The sequence below is a fragment of the Hyaena hyaena genome, unplaced genomic scaffold (assembly GCF_003009895.1).
Source record: "Hyaena hyaena isolate Hyena2069 unplaced genomic scaffold, ASM300989v1 scaffold_438, whole genome shotgun sequence".
In the NCBI taxonomy this organism is placed as follows: domain Eukaryota; kingdom Metazoa; phylum Chordata; class Mammalia; order Carnivora; family Hyaenidae; genus Hyaena; species Hyaena hyaena.
The window spans coordinates 433,235-454,106 of NW_024081071.1; the positions used below are offsets into that span (position 1 = coordinate 433,235).

Below are 20,872 nucleotides of genomic sequence, written 5' to 3' on the forward strand. Positions count from 1 at the left end.
TGACATTAAATATAAATGATCTAAACATGCCAACTAATAGAGATTGTCTGAATTTTTTTAATGATTTAACTATATGCTGTCCACAAAGTGTTCGCTTTAAATATCATGTTATCAGTTGGTTCAAAGTAAACCTGTGGAAAATGATATACCACAAAAACATTAATAAAAAGAAAGCCAGAGTAACTGTAGTAATATAAAATAGATTGCAGAGCAAAGAAAATTGCCAGGAATAAAGAGTGACAGTACATAATAGTAGTCAATTTACCGAGAACACATACAATTCTAAATGCGTATACACCTAATAACTGAGCTTCAAAATACATGAAGCACACTGTAAAGAGGTACAATGAGTCTTTAATATGCTTATCTCAGTAATAGAACTAGTAGATAGAAAGTCAACAAGGGTATAGACGAATTGAAAAACACCAAAACACTATTGACATTTATAGAATACTCCACCCACCAATAGCAGAATACACTTTGTTTTTAAGTACCCATTGAATATTCACTAACCAAATGCTGCTTCATAAAATAAATGCGAAGACGTCTGAATGAACTGAAAGTAAATTGCAAACAGAAAGATGGCAGGAACAATACCTCTAAAACTTGGAAGTTCAACAGTATGGCTCCTAAGTAATTCAAAGGTTAAAGGGAAGTCTCAAGGAATTTTAGAAAATGTTTTAACTGAACAAAAATTAAAAATACAACATATCAAAATTTCTGGGTTTCAGTTAAAGCAGTGCTTAGAGGAACATCTGTAGCATTAAATAGTTATAGCATGAAAGAGAAAAGTTCTCAAATCAATAACTAATCTCCCACCTTATGAAACTATAAACAGTAGAGCAAAATAAATTAAAAGCAAAAAGAAAAATGGAAATTATAGATGTAAGAGCAGAAATCAATAAGATTAAAAACAGAAAAATAACAGAAAAAAATCCAAAAGGTATTTTTTTTAACAAAATCAATAAAATTGGTAAGTCTTTTGCAAGAATGACCAAAAAAAGGACACAAATTACCAATAGGAGGAATAAAAAAGGAGATATCATTTCTCACCCTTCAGACATTTAAAAAGATATTTTTAAAGACCATAAGAGAATACTATAAACAACTGTATCCACATAAATTTGACAAATCAGATAAGAGGCACCAATTACTCAGAAACTATAAGCTATCAAAACATCTAAAGATGAAATAGAAATCTTGACGTGTCCTATAACTAATAAAGAAATTGAATGTGTAGTTAAAAGTCTTCTGAAAAAAGGAATCTCAGACCCAGATGGTTCCACTCATGACTTCTGCCAAACATTAAGAGAAAAAATATCACCAATTCTACACAGTCCTTTCCAAAAAGTTAAGAGGAGGAAATACTTCCCAACTTACGTTATAAGACCAGCATTACCCAGAAAAAAATAGTACAAGAGAAAACTACAGACCAATATCCTTCATAAGCCCAGATGTAAAAATCCTCAACAAAACATTAGCAAGTTATATATATGTGTGATATATATAATTACATCATGTATACACATATGTAAAATACATCATGGCCAAGTAGAGTTTTATCCAAGATTGCAAGGCTATTCAGTATTCAAAAACCAGTTATTATAATCCACCACATTAGCAAGCTAAAGAAGAAAAACCAAAACCACATGACCATATTAGATGAATATGGGGTTTTGACAAGGGTTTGACAGAATTCAACTTTTATTTATGATATAAATTCAGTGAATAGGAATAGGAGAGAATTTCCCTAACTGGATAAAGGGCATTTACATAAAACCTTTAGCTGATATACTTACTGACAAAAAACTGAACGTTTGCCCCCTAAGATTGGGAATAGGACAATCTACTGTCATCATTCTTCAATATCATAGTCAGAGCAATAAGACAGTAATAGTCCTAGTCAGAGCAATAAGACAGAAAAAGAAATCAAAGTCCTGTTGGTTGGAAAAAAGGAAATAATACTTCCCTATTCACAGACAACATGTTTGTATATATAGAACATCCCAAGAGATTTATCAAAACAAACAAATATAAAATTCCTATAACTAATAAATGAATTTAGCAAGGTCACAGGATATACAAGGTCAACACACAAATCAATCATCTTTCTGTAGGCTAGCAGTGAACTATTAGAAACTGATATTAAAAATACAGTGTCACTTGTAATCAATCCAAAATAATGAAATACTTAGGTATAAATCTAGTAAGTAAGACATATATGAGATACATATGTGAAAATTGCAAAATGCTCATGGTAGAAATTAGGGGAAGCCTTAATAAATAGAAAAATATATTGTGTTTGTAATTGGAAGCCTCAACAGAATAAAGATAAAAAATTTCCACAAATTGGTCCATAGATGTAAAGCAATTTCAATCAAAATCCTGGTAGAACTACATAAATAAATACAAACAAGTTGATTATAAGTTGTAATGGAAAGGCAGAGAAGCTAGAATAGTCAAAATAATTTTGAAAAAGAATAAAGTTGGAGGAATCACATTATCCAATTTTAAGGGTTATTATAAAACTATAGTAATTGCTGGGGCACCTGGGTGGCTCAGTTGGTTAAGCATCTGACTTCGGCTCAGGTCATGATCTCACGGTTCATGGGTTCAAGCCCCACGTCGGGCTCTGCGCTGACAGCTAGCTCAGAGCCGACAGCTAGCTCAGAGCCTGGAGCCTGTTTTAGATTCCGTGACTCTGTCTCTCTCTGACCCCCCTGCTCACACTGTCTCTCTCTCTCAGAAATAAATAAAACATTAAAAATTAAAAAAAAAAACCTACAGTAATTGAAATAGCATGGTATTGGTGAAGGAATAGACCCATAGGTTAATGAGACAAAATAGAGAACCCAGAAACTGACCTACATAAATATGACCAACTGATTTTTTACAAAGGTTCAAAGATAATCCCATGTAGGAATGTCTTGTTTTTAATGGTGCTGGAACAAATTAGACATCCATATACAACAAATAAACTTCAACCTAAATCTTACAGGTTATAAAAATAACTAACTCAATGGATTGTGAAACGTAAAATGTATAACACTCCTGGGGGGGGGGGTGGACAGGAGAAAATCTCTGTGGCATGAGGTTGGGCAGATGGGTTCCAGACCTGACGACAAAAGCATAATCCACAGAAGGAAAAAAATTGCTAACTTGGACTTCATCAAAATGAAAAACTTTGTGAAAGACACCCTTAAGAGAACAGAAAGGTGAGCTTTGAGAAAATATTGACAACTCATATGTTGGATAAAGGACTTGTGTCAGAATATATAAGGGATACTTAACACTCAACAGTAAGGATACAAAAGGCCCAATTTAGAAATGGGCAGGGCGCCCTGGTGGCTCAGTCGGTTACGTGTCTGACTTTAGCTCAGGTCATGATCTCGTGGTTCATAAGTTCGAGCCCCACATCAGGTTCTCTGCTGTCCGTGTAGAGCCTGCTTTGGATCCTCTATCTTCCTCTCTCTATGCCCCTCCCCTGCTCTTTCTCTCTCTTTCAAAAATAAATAAACATTTAAAAAAAAATAAAAATGGGCAAAAGACATGAACAGATGGTTCACCGAAGAAGATATACAGATGGCAGGAAAATGTACATGAAAAGATATGGAACATCGTTAGCCAGTAAATAAATGCAGATTTAAGCCCCAATGAGATAATACTGCACATGACTTAGATTAGGTAAAGTTAAAGGTACTGACAATACTAACTCCCCTCAAGGATGTAGAACATATGGATCACTCCTATAGGGCTGGTGAGAGGTAGGATGGTAAGGCCCTCTGAAAAACCGTGGGGCGGTTTACTATGAAGTTACACATACACTTTCCATATGACCCAGGTTGCTTACTTCAGAGGGCTAAACACTTGTGTTCACACAAAAGCCGGTACACAGATGTGTACAGCAGCTCTCTTAATAATAAACAACCAGAATTTCCTTTGCAAGTAAATGGATAAACCAGCTGTGGAACACGCATACGATACAATAAAAAAAACTACTGCTCAGAACTAAGAAGGGGCAAGGTACTGATAGGCACCGTAACTTGAATGAATCTCAGAGGCATTCTGTGGGTAGAAGCCAGGCTCAGGCTTGTTGTATTACTGTATTTCTATGACATTTTCCAAAAGGGAGCATAGTGATGGAGCACAGAGCAGGGCTTGCCATTGGTAACAGACATGGAATGAATAAAGGAGCTTTAGAGGGACCCCTTCTGTCTCTTGGTCATGACGATGGTTACATGAATTTATACACAGGTGAAAATTTATAGAACTATGCCACCCCCCAAAAAAATGTTTACTGTGTGTTCAAGAGTAATAATCTTAAAGGTGTATATCATCAGTGTTACTTTCTCATAAGCCAATGAAATTTGGGTGAGACTCCTTTGCCTCTGACCCCCACTTTCTCCCCTGTGCTCCTCACAGTGGGTCTGGTTAGTGCCCAATTCAGGGAGCAGAGCCCCTAGCCGTGTAGGGCACAGTATTGTGGCCGACCAGCCTCACCTCTCCTTCCTGTCTCTGCTCACTTCCCCCTGAGCTGGGGTCCCTTTCCCCCTTTTCCTGACTTCTTAACCATTTCTCTCCCCCAGACTATTTATCAAATACCCTGTCCTGTATTGATCCAAAAGCCAAGACCAGATTGCTTGTACTGGCTTTTGAGACTCTGTGGTTGGCCTCACTCTTCTTGTCCTCTCTCTCACTTAACTTTCTCATGTGTCCCCAACTGTCCTGTCAAACCTGACCACTCAGCTCTTCCTGGGCTGTCTTCCCACCAGCTGCCTGCCCACCCCTTAAGGCCACCTCACATTGCAGCGCCCTCCCTGAGGGCTCCCCTCACCACCTCACATGGCTGATCTCCTTCCTTTGTGAACTCCCTTGGCAATTTGTCTAAACTTGTCATCTAGCCCTTATCACCTTGAACCTGATGTGTGAATTCCATCTCTTCCTCTAGACTCTAAGCTTCTTTTAGTTGGCTGTTTTTAGTTGATTTTCTGCAGCATTCTTCCCTGAACACAAATACCATCATCCTATTTAGCATGAAATGTCATTTTTCTGCAGAATGTGTTTTGTTTCTGTGCTGTATCCTCAAGCAGCCAGAATTCATCACTCTTAGTCCTGTGCTCCCAGAGCACTGGTACAAAGCTCCATAACAGATACCTTCGCAGTGGTCCTAGAGGGAGCTGTGGAAGGGGACAGGAGAGTGCAGTGCTTCCCAACATGGGCACCCAAGCCAGCCTGCTCCACCACTGCCTACTCATGTGACTTCAGTGAGTCATACAAACTTGCAGTGCCTCAGCTGCTTCATCTGTGAAACGGGAATAACAGTATCTATCTTAAAGCGTCACTGTAAGGATTAAAGTAATTAATATATGTAAAGCACTTAAAATAGTGCCTATTACATAATAAGTACCCAGCAAATGTTATCTATGTAACCAATGTCCCTTGAGGGACACTAGAAAACATAACTTGGGACTTTTTGAGCCCTTCATTCAAACCAAAGGGTCAGACTTGTATCAATGTATATTTATACAAACATGTGTGTGTGCGTGCGCGCGCGCACACACACCTTCCCTTCCAGCTCTTCTCTCTCTCCTTCTCTCTGTCTCTCCCTTGCCTCTCTCTCTTTCTCTCTTAAATCCAATAAGAAGAAAGCAAACAACCCAACTGAAAAATGGGCAGAAGATTTGAATAGACATTTTACCAAAGAAAATATATGAAACAACATTAAGCATGTGAAAGGGTGTCCAACATCATTAGTCATGAGAAAAATGCAACCTAAAACCACAATGGGGAAACATTACAATGCCTAAAGGAAGAAGAGACGGACAATACCACGTGTTGACAAGCATGCGGAGCATAAATAGCTGGCAGAAATGCAGGCACAGTACAGCCACTTGGCATAACAATATGGTGTTATCTTATAACGGTGAACATGTATGTACTTACAATAGGAATCAGCAATTTCACACCTGTGTGTTTACCCAAGAGAAATGTGTGCCTATGTCTACACAAAAATATGGACATGACTACTCAGAGCAGCATTATTCTCAATACCCCTGAACTGGAAACAACCCAATGGAATACTAGTCAGCCATCAAAAGGAATGAAATATTAATATATGCAACAACATGGATGACTCTAAAAAACCTAATGCTCCATGTGTGTTAGAGACTATATGCTGTCTGATTCTATTTGTATGAAATTCTAAAAATGGCAAAACTAAAGTGACAGCGGATCAGTGGTTTCCTGCGGCTGTCATCAAGGGGAGATCAGCAAGTTGGAAGAGAACACCTTTCAGGATGAGGGAACCATTCTGTCTCTGGGTTTTGGTGGTGGTTATATAATTACCAAAATTCATCAAACTGTACACTTAACGTGGGTGGATTTTGTTGAATGTAAATAATGACGTAAAAACAAACAAACCCAGAAGTGAATTAAGTGTCTTTCAGCCGGTTGCCCCAGTGCCTTATGTGTGGTGTCTCAGGGCCAAGCTGACCTCCTTATTGGAAATAAGGTCATTTGAGGCTCGTTTTCTTTCTCTTGCCTCAGAGCTGCAGATCCAGCTGACATTGACCGATTTCCAGTGGGCACCATAGTGTGTCCCAGGCGGAGGCTGACGGAAACAAGCTTGTGTTTCTGTCACTAATGATATAAGCCTTCATCGTATTCTCTGCCAGGCCATGTTGGTTGTCATTACACCCATTGAAGAAGAGAACAGAGTAATAATGAGCTGGGTGTTATCGGCTCACAAATAATTTATAATGGGCAAACTAGGACAGGAACAGAGCTTTTTTTGGCTAAGGAGGCTGCATGTCACTCTTAAAATCTAGGCCAAAAAATTATTTATAATGCATAGACAGTCACTCAGAAAGTTAAAAGGTTCCTTTCTTCTCTCTCGTGCGTTTGAACATTAGGCTTTTTACCCTAGACTAACAAAAAGCACCTTAGCGTCTTCCCTGGACACCTGCATTCAGCACCATGACTCTAACTCTGTGGTTACTCGGTTAGGAATGAGGCTTTTGTAGAAACCCCTATCCAAGGATAGGAATGAGGGGAAAGTCAGGGAAAGGAAGAGATCCTTACATATGGGTAGTGACCACACACTTGAGGTGAGCGTTAAAGAATTGCCTCAGGTATTATCAGGAATGAGCCCAAACTGAGATATAATCAGCGAAGGATGGTTTGTAAACAGGTGTGTTGAAATCAAGGCAGGTCATGTGTCCTCAGGCAGAGGCAAGCAGAGTGGTTATGACCACCGAGGCATCTAAGAAAAGGATATTTTCATCATGTCCCTGTGTTTACAAGAGCTGTTTGGGAAGGCAGAATCTTTATTGACATTGATACCTGTAGATGTGGATACCTACCCCAGGGGAGGTGAGTCCCCCTGATGGGAACTTGCTTAGTTGTCACAAGCTACCATCACCCAGTCCTGCCTTCATGCTGGCCAACAGCCTCCTGTTAAGTGATCGGCTGTCCTGGGCACCTTGATGCCAGGCCCCAGGGTACCTAGAGCAGGTAGACCATGTCTGACAAGCCCTGCAGCCGTGACTCCTGTTCTCTCAGGGAGCTGACTTTGTGGAACAAGTCCATCCTGGGTGAGTTGAGGAAGATGGATCAGTTCTCCAAGCTCTGGATCACCTTTGACTAAGGCAACTGTTGATGAGGAGCTAGTCCCATGGGGCTGAGAGTCAGCCCCTGGGTCTGTGGCATGTCATTAAAGATCCAGTCCTCTAGAGCAGTGCTGCTTCCCAGACCTCCTCAGGGTGAGGACAGGCTTCCTCTGGCACATGCTCCTTGTTTGGTCATCTAGGAGAGCAACCCCTAGAGCTGTGCTTTCCTCTTCCTGTTCCTGAGGATCTCAGACTTCCTCAGAGGTCCCCTCCTCTCAAGCTGAGCAGCTCTACTTTGCTCTCTGTATAGATGTGCAGTGTAGTGTGTCATTTTTTAAATAGACTTTTTTTTTTAGTAGTTGTTGGTTCACAGAAAGAATAGAGAAAAATAGAGCAGAAGGTACAGAGATTTTCCATTTGTCCCCCATCCCTACAGCCTCCCTGTTATCAGTATCCCCCACCAGAGTGCTACGTTTGTTCTGATGGATGAACCTTACGTCGACACATCATTATCACCCAGAGTCCACAAATTACATTAGCACTCACTCTTGGTGTTGTATGTTCTGTGTGTTTGGACAAATGTATAATGATGAGGATCCACCATTACAATATCATACAGAGTAGTTTCACGGTCCTAAAATCCTCTGTGCTCCACCTATTCATCCATCCCCACCTCAACCTCTGGCAGCCACTGATCTTTTTATGGTCTCCATAGTTTTGCCTTTTCCAGAATGTCATATAGTTGGAATCATACAGTATGTAGTCTTTTCAGATTGGCTTCTTCTACTTAGTAATATTCATTTAAGGCTCCTCTATGTCATCTTTAAAAGGGTTCATCTGCTCTTAGCAGCTTGACAGCCATATGCATTCTCTGTCATACGCTGGCCCTGGGTTGAACACGGCTTGCAGACGGTTATGCCTTGTCTCCCCAACAGGATGACGAGTTCTGGGGCAGAGGCCAGGACATATGCCCTGTGTGGCACTAGCTCTCTGCCAGACACCCAGGGTATTTGGTTTGCCCTTGGAACTCAGTGCCAAGGGCTGGGTGCTCTGGGTTGGAGGGGCCACGGTTAAAGCCTAAGGAAGGGCTATCAGAGCAAAACCCTCTGGGCTGCAGCCATGTACACAGCATGTCATTTGCTCTCTGAAGGTTAAAGCTCCATGAAGTCAGAGTGAGCAGCATCTGGCAGCAGAGCTAATCTGTGTAAGACTTCGCATCTGAGTCAGAACTTACTTACTAACACTGTCTCTCTTTGTGGCCAAGAGTCTAGCAAAACACTTTTCGGTCCCCATTAGTCAATGCCGAAATGTGGCAAATGGTACTTTCCCTGAAGGAGTTCTGATCAGATGGTCACAACAGAAGACACTCTGATAGAAAATACCTCTATTTCATAATAAAGCTTTATGAAATGGAATATTCTAGTAACCTATGTGTTCTGTGCTTACAGAGCTTCTCGAAACAAGTCTGAGAAGAAGCGTCGGGACCAGTTCAATGTTCTCATCAAAGAGCTTAGCTCCATGCTCCCCGGCAACACGCGGAAAATGGACAAAACCACCGTGCTGGAGAAGGTCATTGGATTTTTGCAGAAACACAATGGTAAAGGTTACGCCTCTCTCCATTTTTATTCCATTCCTGTCCTTTCATTTGGCGATGACTTCATCAAGCTGGTCTTCTGCTTCATCAGTCACAGGCTTCCTCTTGCAAAGGCACTCCACCTTCTTTAATATCCCACCTCTGGCAGGTTTGGGAGAGAACACTTACCTCCCAAATCACTTTATTAGCCAGAGGAGAGAACCCAGAGCCACCTCACAGGTAGCACCCAGCTCAGATGGAGTGTCTCCATTTAAAAAATGGCTGCAGCAAGCATCTCTGCAGCCCTGAAGAGATGCAATGCCCCAAAATTCATTTTCCACAGGACTGGAATGCACTGGTTTTTCCCACCACCTCTGCCATGGCCTCTGAACTCCTCAGGCCTTCTGAGCTACACCATGAAGAAAATGAATTGAAACTCAGTAATTTACTTACTGTCAAATCCATTTTTTATTGAAATATAATTCATGTGCCACAAAAGTCACCATTTTAAAGTTTGTAACTCAGTGGTTTTAGTATATTCAAAGGGCTGTGCAGCCATTAACGCTAATTTTTTTTAATTTTTTTTATTTCTGAGAGAGAGGGAGAGAGACAGCGTGAGTAGGGGAGGGTCAGAGAGAGAGGGACACACAGAATCTGATACAGGCTCCAGGCTCTGAGCTAGCTGTCAGCACAGAGCCTGCTGGGGCTCGAACCCACGAACCGTGAGATCATGACCTGAGCCGAAGTCAGACGCTTAACCGACTGAGCCACTCAGGTGCCCCCCATTAACACTAATTTTATCATCCCATAAAGCAGTCACTCCCCATTTCCCCTCCCTCCAAATCCTGACAACTGCTAACCTATTTTTTATCTCTATATATTCTAGGTATTTCATACAAATGGAATCATCCAAAGTGGTCTTTTGTTTCTGGCCTCTTTCACTTAGCATCCATATTTTACCAAGTGTCAGTATTTCACTCTACTTTACAGCCAAATAATACTTGTTGTATGGATATACCACATTTTGCTTATCCATTTATCAGTTGATGGCTTGGGGCTGTTTCCACTCTTCTGTGGTTATGAACAATGCTGCTGTCTGTGGACCTTCATGCACAGGTTTTTGTGTAGATATGTTTTCAGTCGTCTTGGACATATATCTAGGAGTAGAATTGCTGGGTCCAGTGGTAACTCAGGGAACTGCCAAATTGTTTTCTGCAAAAGCAGGACAATTTCATATTCTGAGCTGCTGCATGAGGGTGTCAGTTTCTCCACATCCTCACCAACACTTGGTATTGTCTGGTTGTGGGTGTGGGTATGGGTGTGGGTGTGGGTGTGGTGTGGTGTGTTTATTATAGCCTTCCTAGTGAGTATGAAGCAACATCTCATTATGGTTTTGATTCACATTTCCCTAAAGATTAATGATGTTCAGCTTTTCATGAACTTATTGGCCATTCATAGATCTTTCTTAGAGAAATGTCTACTCAAATCCTTTGTCAATTACTCATCTTTTTTAATTGGATTATTTATCTTTTTGTTGCTGAGTTGTAAGAGTCCTTCATATATTCTGAATACTAGACCCTCATCAGATATATATAATTTGCAAATATTTTTTCCATTCCGTGGGTTGCCTTTCACTTTCTTACTGATGTCCTTTTACACAAGTTTTGAAGTTTGAAGTCTAGTTACCTTTTTGTTGATGTTGGTTTTGCATGCCTTAGGTATCTTATCTAAGAAACCATTGTCTAAGGATATGAACATTTACACCACTCATGTTTTCTCCTAAGAGTTTTATAGTTTTAAACCATAGATTAAGCCTGAAGCATACAAACCACAGGGTGAGCATTTAGGTATTTGATTCATTTTTAGCTATTTTTCGTATACGGAATAAGGTAGGGTGTTTAAATTCATCCTTTTGCATGAAGATATCCAGTTATCCCAGCATTCCTTTCTTTTTTAAAAAAACTTTTTAATACTTACAGAAAATATAGAAATCACAACTGTACAATTGAATTGCTTATCACACTGTATATTAGTGAACACAGCTGGGAAGACAACGCCCAGTTCAATAAATACAAGCTTCCCCAACAGATGGCCCTTTCTTCCTATCTACCTCTGCTTTCCTCAGAGGTAATCTCTATTTTGACTTCTAATACTAGAGATTGGCTGTTGGGACCTTATTCAGATGGAATCATACATTATGAACATGATGTTTATGAGATTAATCGGTGTTATTCCCATGTTGTGGCTGGTTCATTTTCGTTGGTATATACTATTCTATTATATGAAGTTGCCACTTGAATCTATCCTTGAACTTATGTCTTTCTCAAATAGCCTTCTGTCCCTTTTACCTTTTTCCTTTAAACCAGTTTACATCTTAGCATTGACCACCCTGCCCTGCTGCTCACCTATGGATGGTACCAAAAAATTGGAGGAGTTAAGAGGGCTCAGTAGATATTAACAAGCAAGAAGAGCAGAATTCTTTTTTCCTTAACCAAGACACCAAACATAATAAAGTCAGAAATGTCAGGTTATTGAGGAGATAATTACAATTCTTCTGTGCTTACAGTGATGCTTCTCTTTCACTGAACGTTTTCCTAGACAAGATGATTTCATGGAAGAGGGCACAGCTAGGACATTAGAAAGTTTCATTATACTTGCTGTTCTTTTATTATTTCTTTAATAATTGTGTATACCTATTAAAAATATGACAGTAATGATATATCCTCCTCCTTTTTTTTTTTTTTTCCAAAGCTGCCCAGGGGAGTGTAAAGAATATGTTAATTGCTTTTGTTAAAAGTCAGGGAAGAACAATCAAGCAGGATTGGAATAAAGTGTTGCAGCAGTATTCGATTGCCCCAATAATTTAATCAGAATGGTTATATTTCCTAAATAATGATTTAGCTAAGTGAAATAGCAGGTTGGTTTGATTACTGAGATATTTTGCGCAAATTACTCAAACTAGGTCAGTGCCACTGAGAAGGAGGACAGCTGTTAAATAGGACAGCTGGGATCAAGTTCATCAGTGTGACATTTATGCTGGGCTCTGTCCACTGCAGAATTACAGAATTGTCAAATTGGGGACCTGGAAAAGATCAGTCAACATAAATGCAGCCTCCTAACACCAGGAGCACCCATCTCCATCTCACCTTTTTTTGTAAGACTAAAGCCTACTTTGTACAGCCCCTTTGAATGCAACCAGGATCACTTCAGGATCGTACTTATCCTTTGTGATACTATATTCCAAAAAAAGCAAAAAATCTATAGTAGATTTTATGGAGGAATTCAGTGGTTGGACCAAAATTTGGATTAAATCAAAAACAAAAACAAACAATAACTTTACTTATAATCCAAATGGACATGAACTCCACAGGAATCCTCAATAGGGAAGAGAATAACATGGTCAGCATTTACTCAGTGCTCACCATGAACCAGACAGGCATTGTTCCAAGGACCCTTGTATAATCATACATGTGAGCTTCACAGCAGCTCCCCTGAGTTAGTATCATTTCACAAATGAGACGACCGAGGCACAGAGTTGTTAGGTCACTCACCTGAGTTAGACAGCCAGGATGATGTGATGGGGAATCTATATGAGGCAGTCTGCCTCTAGAGCCCAAGTTTTTAGTACTACACCATACTGTTTTTCCACAAGGCATAATTCATGGGGCTCTTACAGATATTTGTATCATAGCTGTGCTATAGCTGTCCATTAGCACAGCCATTTAAACTACTGGTTCTCAACCTTGGCTGCCCATTAGAATCAGCTGAGGATTTTAAAATACATATAACTGGGTCACACCTCAGAGACCAGTATATCAGAGTACTCAGGGTGGAACCCCAGTGGTGAACTGGAGCTGGCTCAGCCTGGCTTGCAAAAGATGATTGTTAAATTTTCAGGAGTTTTGCAAGCCAGTTGACAGCTTAGAATCAGCCACCATGGTAGTATTTACACCACAGAAATGGGCAAACACTGTAAATCAGGGCCCTTCTTTTTTGTAGGGATTGAGAGCCTTTTACTACCACACTACTGGGTGTGTGTGTATTTTTAAAGCTCCTCATTTTAAAGAACTGTGGATTTAGACATGCATTCTGCCTTCATGGTAAAGCAAGGCCACATGATAAGAAAAGATGATTAGGCCCAGGTAGTCATTATAATTAGTGATAATGACTCTTTCCTCAATAATCTTTCCAGCATCCCCATTTTCTCAGCTTGGGAGATAAATCTTGATCCATACTTATTCTTTTTGAAGTAATCCAAATCAAAATAAGAACCTGACCATGTTTCTTTTTAGATACATTTTGTATCATCAGTTATCTGTGTTAAGAGATAAATCCCTGAATTATGTAAATAACAAGGTGTATCACACAGCCTTATTCATGTCCACCTAAATGTTTCTTCTACAGGGCCAGACTGAGATGCATGCTTTCCTCTTCTTGTGCGAACTTCAAGCTGATTTAATGGGATTTTCTTCCAACATTGAATCGTGTTCCTCATTCATGCCCCTTCAATTTGTCTGCCTTAGTGGATAGGGAATGGGGTTGTGTGGAGAAGCAGAAGAAAAAAGAGAAACACCTCTGTTGGACAGGGTAGTATCAATCCAGCTTAGTAGAGAGTTTCTGCCCCATTTCCCAGACTTTTCTTTGACCACATATAGCCCAAAGACATACTGCTCCTAGTTCGTGAATAACAGGAACAATTGGAAGGCAAGCACTCTAGGGCACAACTACAACTTACACTGTAGTAGAATTTTGGGCTTTAGCTGTTAATTGCAGTGTTTTCCTGAACAAAAAAAAAAAATGCTCCTAGGTGGTTTTGTTTCCCTTGCTATTTAGAAACTACTTTGACCTCACCTCTTTGCTAACCCTGCCCTGCCACCTATAGCTTCTAATATTGGAACACCAGATGCCAATGGAGACATGATTATAACACTGAACTTTATTTCCCAGTTTAATATTTTTTATTTGCCTTGAGACATTTTATCTAACATAAATACACACACACACACACACACACACACGCACACACGCACACATGCACACACATATTTTTAATCTGCTGTGAATTGATGGGGCACCCAAATGGCTCAGTTGGTTAAGCATCCGACTTCGGCTCAGTGCACGATCTCACAGTTCGTGAGTTCGAGCCCTGCGTTAGGCTCTGTGCTGACAGCTCAGAACCTGGATCAGATACTGGGTCTCCCTCACTCTCTGCCCCTCCCCCACTCATTCATGCTCTCTCAAAAGAAAGCATGAAAAATACTAATATGCTGTGAATTGAGCCTTAACTTCCAAGGACTATAATCAAATTGTTGAAATACAAAGTGAATGAAATGGCTGCCCTCAATATTCTTATGCTGGTATTTAGGAAATATCTAAGTCATACTGAATGATCTAAAAGTTACTTACAGAAAAGAAATGGGTCTTTAATTTTCCTTTATCATTAAGTTGAATGGACCACTATCTAAATCAACTTTGGACTCCTGGGAAGATTCTTCTCCTGGACAGTTAATCTACAACTTGATCCTAATGGTCAAAAGAACATTACAGATGAGTTTATGTGTTAGGGAAAGGGGGAGACCTTGATGGCATTAATTTACTAACATGGCCTTGGTAGATTTGTTTCCTAAGTGGTCAAACTGTGGCAACCATTTGAGGAAATGAGAGTTTCACCCTCTCTTCCTTGCCTCAGCTAGCACCCCAGAATGGACGCTGGCCCAGAATTGCATATAGCACACTGCCTCTGCTTCCCAGGATACATTTCACCTCGTGCAGCCTCTGGCCATGGCGGTGGCAACAGCTTGTGCATTCAGAATCTTGGAAGAAGAAGCCATCTTGGTAGCACCAAGAAAATAATCCCTAAAGAAACCTCTTACTACATAACGTGGAGCAAAATGTTGGTTAAGATGGAGGATTAACTGAAGGAAAAACAAATATATCTGATCTGGCATTTGATCTATCTGGAATAATATTATCAGGAACATTTTAGTCATAAAAATACACTTTCAAAAATGCAAGAGAACTAAAGTATATAAGGAGTCCTGTGTATTCCAATGATTACTACATTTACAATGCATGAATAACATCTTCAGTACAAGGTAGTGAAACAAGCAAACTATAGATCAATCTAGAAAAAGTTTGAGAGAATAAATTCTGGCTTTACAAGCAACTAAGTAATGTATATTTGTCTAACATGTACTTCACTACCGCAAAATGCTGAAAAATTCTGCGTAGACACAGTAGGTCATTTACTATAAGCCTAAGATGTTTCTGGAATTTGGAAACCCCAGGTCTCTACAGTGTTTTGCTTTGCCTTGACTATAAGGAGGCGCCTGAGGAACATGTCCTACCATCCCAGTTGCTGTTCCCATTGCCTTGATAGGTGGCAACAACTTAATCCCCAACTGCTGATGGTGGGCTTTGTCCTGTAGAAATTCAAGGGCATTGTGCCGCCTGCTACTGGTAGGCACTCCAGCCGTGCAGAGGGTAGAGAGCTCTTCTCCTGAACCTCATTAAAGGGGTATAAAAACATCAAGAGACACTTTTCAGTCCATTGCATCCAAAGTCCCTAGTCCTTAGAAATCAGGGTAGCATATTTCTTTATACTGGCTTCTTTAAATGACACAAAAGTTTACACAAAAATTACACGGAAATAAGTATGCTTCATTTGTTAATTCCAATTCCAAGGTGACTTTGAATATAAAAGTTTATTCATGGTTTTTTTTTCCAGAAGTCTCAGCGCAAACGGAAATCTGTGATATTCAACAAGACTGGAAGCCTTCATTCCTCAGTAATGAAGAATTCACTCAGCTGATGTTGGAGGTGAAATGCCCTTTCAAATTAGTTTAGTTGGTTGCAAGTCAAAATGCAACTGCTTGTTCCAGATAAGACCCTGTGCCCGAAGTAAACAGCTATTCTTGACCCTGGAAAGAGGTCTTGAAACAGATAGCCCTTGAAGCTCTGCATGCTATTGCTCATATTTTGGCTACTGAGTTTGGCAGTATAAGCAAAAATCCCCAAACTGAATGTGTGTGCTGTGGCTGCCATGACTGTAAGGTAAACCCACTCCTGGCCTCCCAATCAGAGGGACACCCAGTGTGGGAGCTGGGACGGGCAGGGATGCAGGTAGGTGGAAGGAGGGGCAGGGGGGAGGAAGAATCACATCTCTGCGCCGACTTTTGGCTCAGAGAGTCTCCTCTTTAGAATGCAGTGATTATATGTTTCCCTTGGTAGAACACATTTTGAAAACAAAAGTCTTTTAAAGTTAGGCTTTGAACTTGAGCTCTGTTACATCAGTATGGTATGTGGGTGTCAACCGTAAATGACCCTGTGCCTCCCTGCCCTTTCTGGGCTGAGAAGGATGCTCACGTTTCTCCTTCTAGAACGTTAGGTGCCCACGCCCATCTCTAGGGTCGTATTTGTGGAAATCTGGCTGATCTGGGCCAATGGGCTTCTTCAGTGTCCTGTGTTTACATTTGGGTGGAACTGTGCAGATGAGGGTGAGTCTCTACAAAAACATGTGGCAGTGTGCTCTGCTCTGACTTCCAAACTGGGGATTTGACTGGGAGTGTATGGACATGACAGTGGAGAGAGAGAAGGCTCCAGACATGGCATGTCTGGGCCCTTGACTTAGAAGAGGAAATCGGGACAGATGAGTTCAGTGAAAGGAAGTTAGACGCTGGCTGCATGTCCGTGGTTCCTGGCAGCATTTTTGGAGAGTGGCTTCTTTCTATATCTCCTCTTAGGTGCCTGTATAAGACTGATGTAAACTTTAATTTACATAGATTAACTATGCAGAAAACAGAAAGTACTGGAATAAGAAAATGCCAGAACGAAGATGTCCAAATATTATGAAATATAAGCGCATTAATGAACATTTGCATAAAATGAAAGATACTTAAATCTACATGTGAACTATATTTAAAGAAAATACAGAACTTTCTCCAGAAGCAATGCATTTTAAGTATGTTAAATTTAGATCAGCTTGTGAAATATAATGTTGAATTAATGTATCATTATGCTACTTTACATAAACCATTTCATCTTTTAATTCTTAGGGAACAGTAGTTAAAACGCATAACCCTATAGCACCCAGTCTCTTTTTCAGAGCATGTAGTACAGCCTTCTTTTTTTCCCACTGAGTTTCAAGAAATCAAAAGTGTTTGAGGAAACGAGACTTTTATAAAGTTAAAAATGGATACATATTTGGGCTGAAAGGCAAGACTGAGATTCAGGAGACTGGAATTTCTAGAAAAAGATTTTTAGATTTGTATGTATATTTTTTTAAGATTTAAAACAAATTTTTTTTGAGAGAGAGCACACATCAACAGGGGAGGGGCAGAGAGGGAAGGGGACAGAGGATCTGAAGCAGGCTCTGTGCTGACAGCACAGAGCTCTATGCGGGGCTCGAACCCACAAATTGTGAGATAATGGCCTACGCTGAAGTCAGATGCCTAAACGACTGAGCCACCCAGGCACCCCTGTATGTATATTCTTTATGCACTTCCCCCTACACTTCCCAGTGTAGACTCCTTGAAGCAGATCTAAAGGAATCATGCTAGGTTAGTGAATTAAGCCTGAAATTAAGCCTGTGCAGGTCTTCTGGGCACATTGCAGCTTTGAGGAGTCTGTGAAACCCATCAACTAGTACGTCTGACTGATCTCTGTTTTAGACTTCTGTTCTAGCTTTTGCTCTTCAGTAGACACAGACCTCATGATAAGTAACTGTACCTCCAGTATATTCTCCCGGATGGCCCAGGCCCTGCAGTGGCCCCCACAGGATGAGGTCATCGCCATTTGCCACTAGGCAGCTTCTAACTAGTGTGTGTCCCTTTGTAGCTGCACAGCCCTCTCCTTTTCCAGAGCCATTTCAGGGAATGTGAGGGACTCAGATGCTGTGTCTTAGTGACCATGAGGTTCTCTTTTTAGATCAGGACAGAACCCATCAGGCCCCAGGGAGATGAACCACTGGTGCCCTCTCGATGTGAATCCCTCTGTTTTCCCTCTCCTCTCAGAAAAGCCCCAAACTAGACTCCAGGATGACTCCTATGGTTGTAGAGTTTGAATGAACAAAAATGACTTGGCTGCATACCAGCCAAGCAGGAACAGTGTAAGCTGACAGAGATTGTGGCTGCAGGCATCTGAACAAGTTTACTCAGAAGAAGGGGAAGCTCTTGGGGCACCAGGGTGGCTCAGTCTGTTGAGCGTCCAATTTCAGCTCAGATCATGATCTCACGGTTCATGAGCTTGAGCCCCATGTTGGGCTCATTTCTGTCAGTGCAGAGCCTGTTTCAGATCCTCTGTTCCTCTCTCTCTCTCTCTCTGCCCCTCCCCCACTTGTGCTCTGAGAGAAAGAAAGAAAGAAAGAAAGAAAGAAAGAAAGAAAGAAAGAAAGAAAGAAAGAAAGAAAGAAAGAAAGAAAGAGAAAGAAAGGAGGGAGGGAGGGAGGGAGGGAGGAAAGAAGAGGAAGCTCTTGTTGACTGGCAGTTAGGGGGTTTGTAGTACTTCTGAATTTTATTCAGAAAAGCTACAGTGATCCTTTCTCACAGCCCAGAGGTTGTCCCAGGGAACACAAGAAGCATCAGAACCAGGAATTGGCAGAAAGGGGTGTTTTCCTTTCTTTCTGGCATGTGGCAGGTATAAACTTTGGGCCATTATGGCGTTTGAGTGTCCCCTAAGCTGCTGTCACAGTCAACGTTACTTTGAGAGGGACACATGACTTCCCAGTCACAGAGTGTTGAGTCACTCAGATGGTGCTGAGGGGACCTTCTAAAACCATAGCAAGTGTTCTCCAAGCAGTGACTCAGCGTGTGTCTTGCACATTGGATGGGAAATGCCAATAAGCTGATGAAAGTTATCTTCCATCTATAAATACCTTCAGCTCTTTAACACCCACATGCTTCACAAATCCAAGAGGGGCTTGGGCTCACTGTGCAAGACGATCATTTGTACTGTTTTCTATTTTCCCAGTACTCTGCCCGGTTTTTTCCTAAAAGGTCCAGCTGACATCCTCAACAGTGCCCCCACCTTGTAAAATTCACTGCCAGGAGGGCTGAAAATATGACTAAAAAAAAATTAGGAAAAGAAGCAAAAGGTACCAGGATGCACCCATAAATTTTATTGGGGGTTTCTCAGCCTTGGCCCTATGGACATCTCGGACCTCATCATTCTTTGTTAGGGAGGTATCCTGTGCATCGTCAGATGTTTCAAAGCGTCCTTGGCTTCTACCCACCACATGTCAGTAGCACCCACCCCAGTAGTGATGTCTGCTGACACTGCTAAGTGTCCCCCAATGGGGGAAGAGGAGAAGGCTTTGCCCCCAGTGGAAAACCAGTGATGTAATTCACAAGGACAACGTCCACTTAAGAAACATGCCTTAATATAGTTTTCAGTCTTAAATCCTGCCCTGTGTAAGTATAAAATAATACATGACCCTAGCGTTCATTTTCCCGGTGAAGAGAACTCTCTCCCATTTTACACAGCACCTTTCTTGCACGCTTAGCAGGCTGTTTCTGATTCCTGCTGCAGTATACTTAGCTGCACCCACCTAACAGAGAACTCAAGTCCTTTTGACAGTTCAGACCTCCAGTAACACCCTGGGAGGAACTAGCTGAGTACATAAAAAATGTTTCCAGAACTTTCTAAGCACATATTTCAGTGTGGCTTTTTTCCCCCCTTAAAGCAGAAAAATCCTCACATTCAGGGAAGATGTTACTTCAAAGATACTGTTAATAAAGCAACAGTGATGGGTTTACAGTAATGTCCACCTGAGCCTTTTACTCCCTCAGAGGTTTGTTTTCTGGTGAGATGGGCTTTGTTTTAATCTTTTCCATCTATACCGGGCACCTGTATAGCCCGTTGCTAGAGGACCCCTTTCTGTACTGAATTACATAGTCTAAATTTTAGAAATCACCTTGCAGATGTGTCTTTTGAAAGCATCATGAAAATTCAGCAAGAGGGATGCCCAGGTGGCTCAGTCAGTTAAGCATCTGACTTTGGCTCAGGTCATGATCTCCTGGTCTGTGGATTTGAGCCCCACATCAGGCTCTGTGCTGACAGCTGAGAGCCTGGAGCCTGCTTCAGATTCTGTGTCTCCCTCTCTCTCTGCCCTCCCCCACCCAACTCATAGTCTCTCTCTGTCTCTCAAAANGTTACCAAACCACTGGTACATTTTCTCTCTCGCTATCCAAAATGTTTCACTTCTTCCAGTCCAAATAAACCCCTTCTCTTAAAACTGAATCTCTCTCTCTCAAAAAAAAAAAAAAAAAAAAGTTTAAAAAAGAGAGAGAGAGAGAGAATCCAGCAAGGAATCTAAAAAAACAGCAAAGGTGTCTGTAAGAAAATGTTGATGGCTGGGGTGCCTGGGTGGCTCAGGTGGTTGAGCGTCGGACTTCAGCTCAAGTTATGATCTTACAGTTCGTGAGTTCAAACCCCACATTGGGGTCACTGCTGTCAACTGAGCTAGCTTTGGATCCTTGTCCCCCTCTCTCTGTCCCCCCCACTTGCACTTTCTCTCTAAAAAAAAAAAAAAAAAAAAAAGAAAGAAAACATTGATGGCCTCCATCCCTTCTTTTCTATCGGAAACACCTGGAACAGCATGCCTCACATACAGTAGATACTCAGTAAGTAATGTGAATGTTCTTTACAAATGGTTCCTCCAGGAGGTATTCCTCCTAAGGCAATGAATGAAGGCAGA

General features: G+C 41.1%; 1 protein-coding gene across 9 annotated transcripts in view; it reads left to right on the forward strand.

Moving 5' to 3' along the window:
- NPAS2 (neuronal PAS domain protein 2) overlaps positions 1-20,872 on the forward strand; it is a 161,474-nt gene that overhangs the window by 86,314 nt on the left and 54,288 nt on the right. For all 9 annotated transcript variants that reach the window (XM_039253109.1, XM_039253110.1, XM_039253111.1 and 6 more), the window contains exons 3-4: positions 9,056-9,204; positions 15,908-15,999. In XM_039253109.1, the coding sequence (XP_039109040.1) occupies positions 9,056-9,204; positions 15,908-15,999 (241 nt within the window). The remainder of the gene's footprint in view (positions 1-9,055; positions 9,205-15,907; positions 16,000-20,872) is intronic.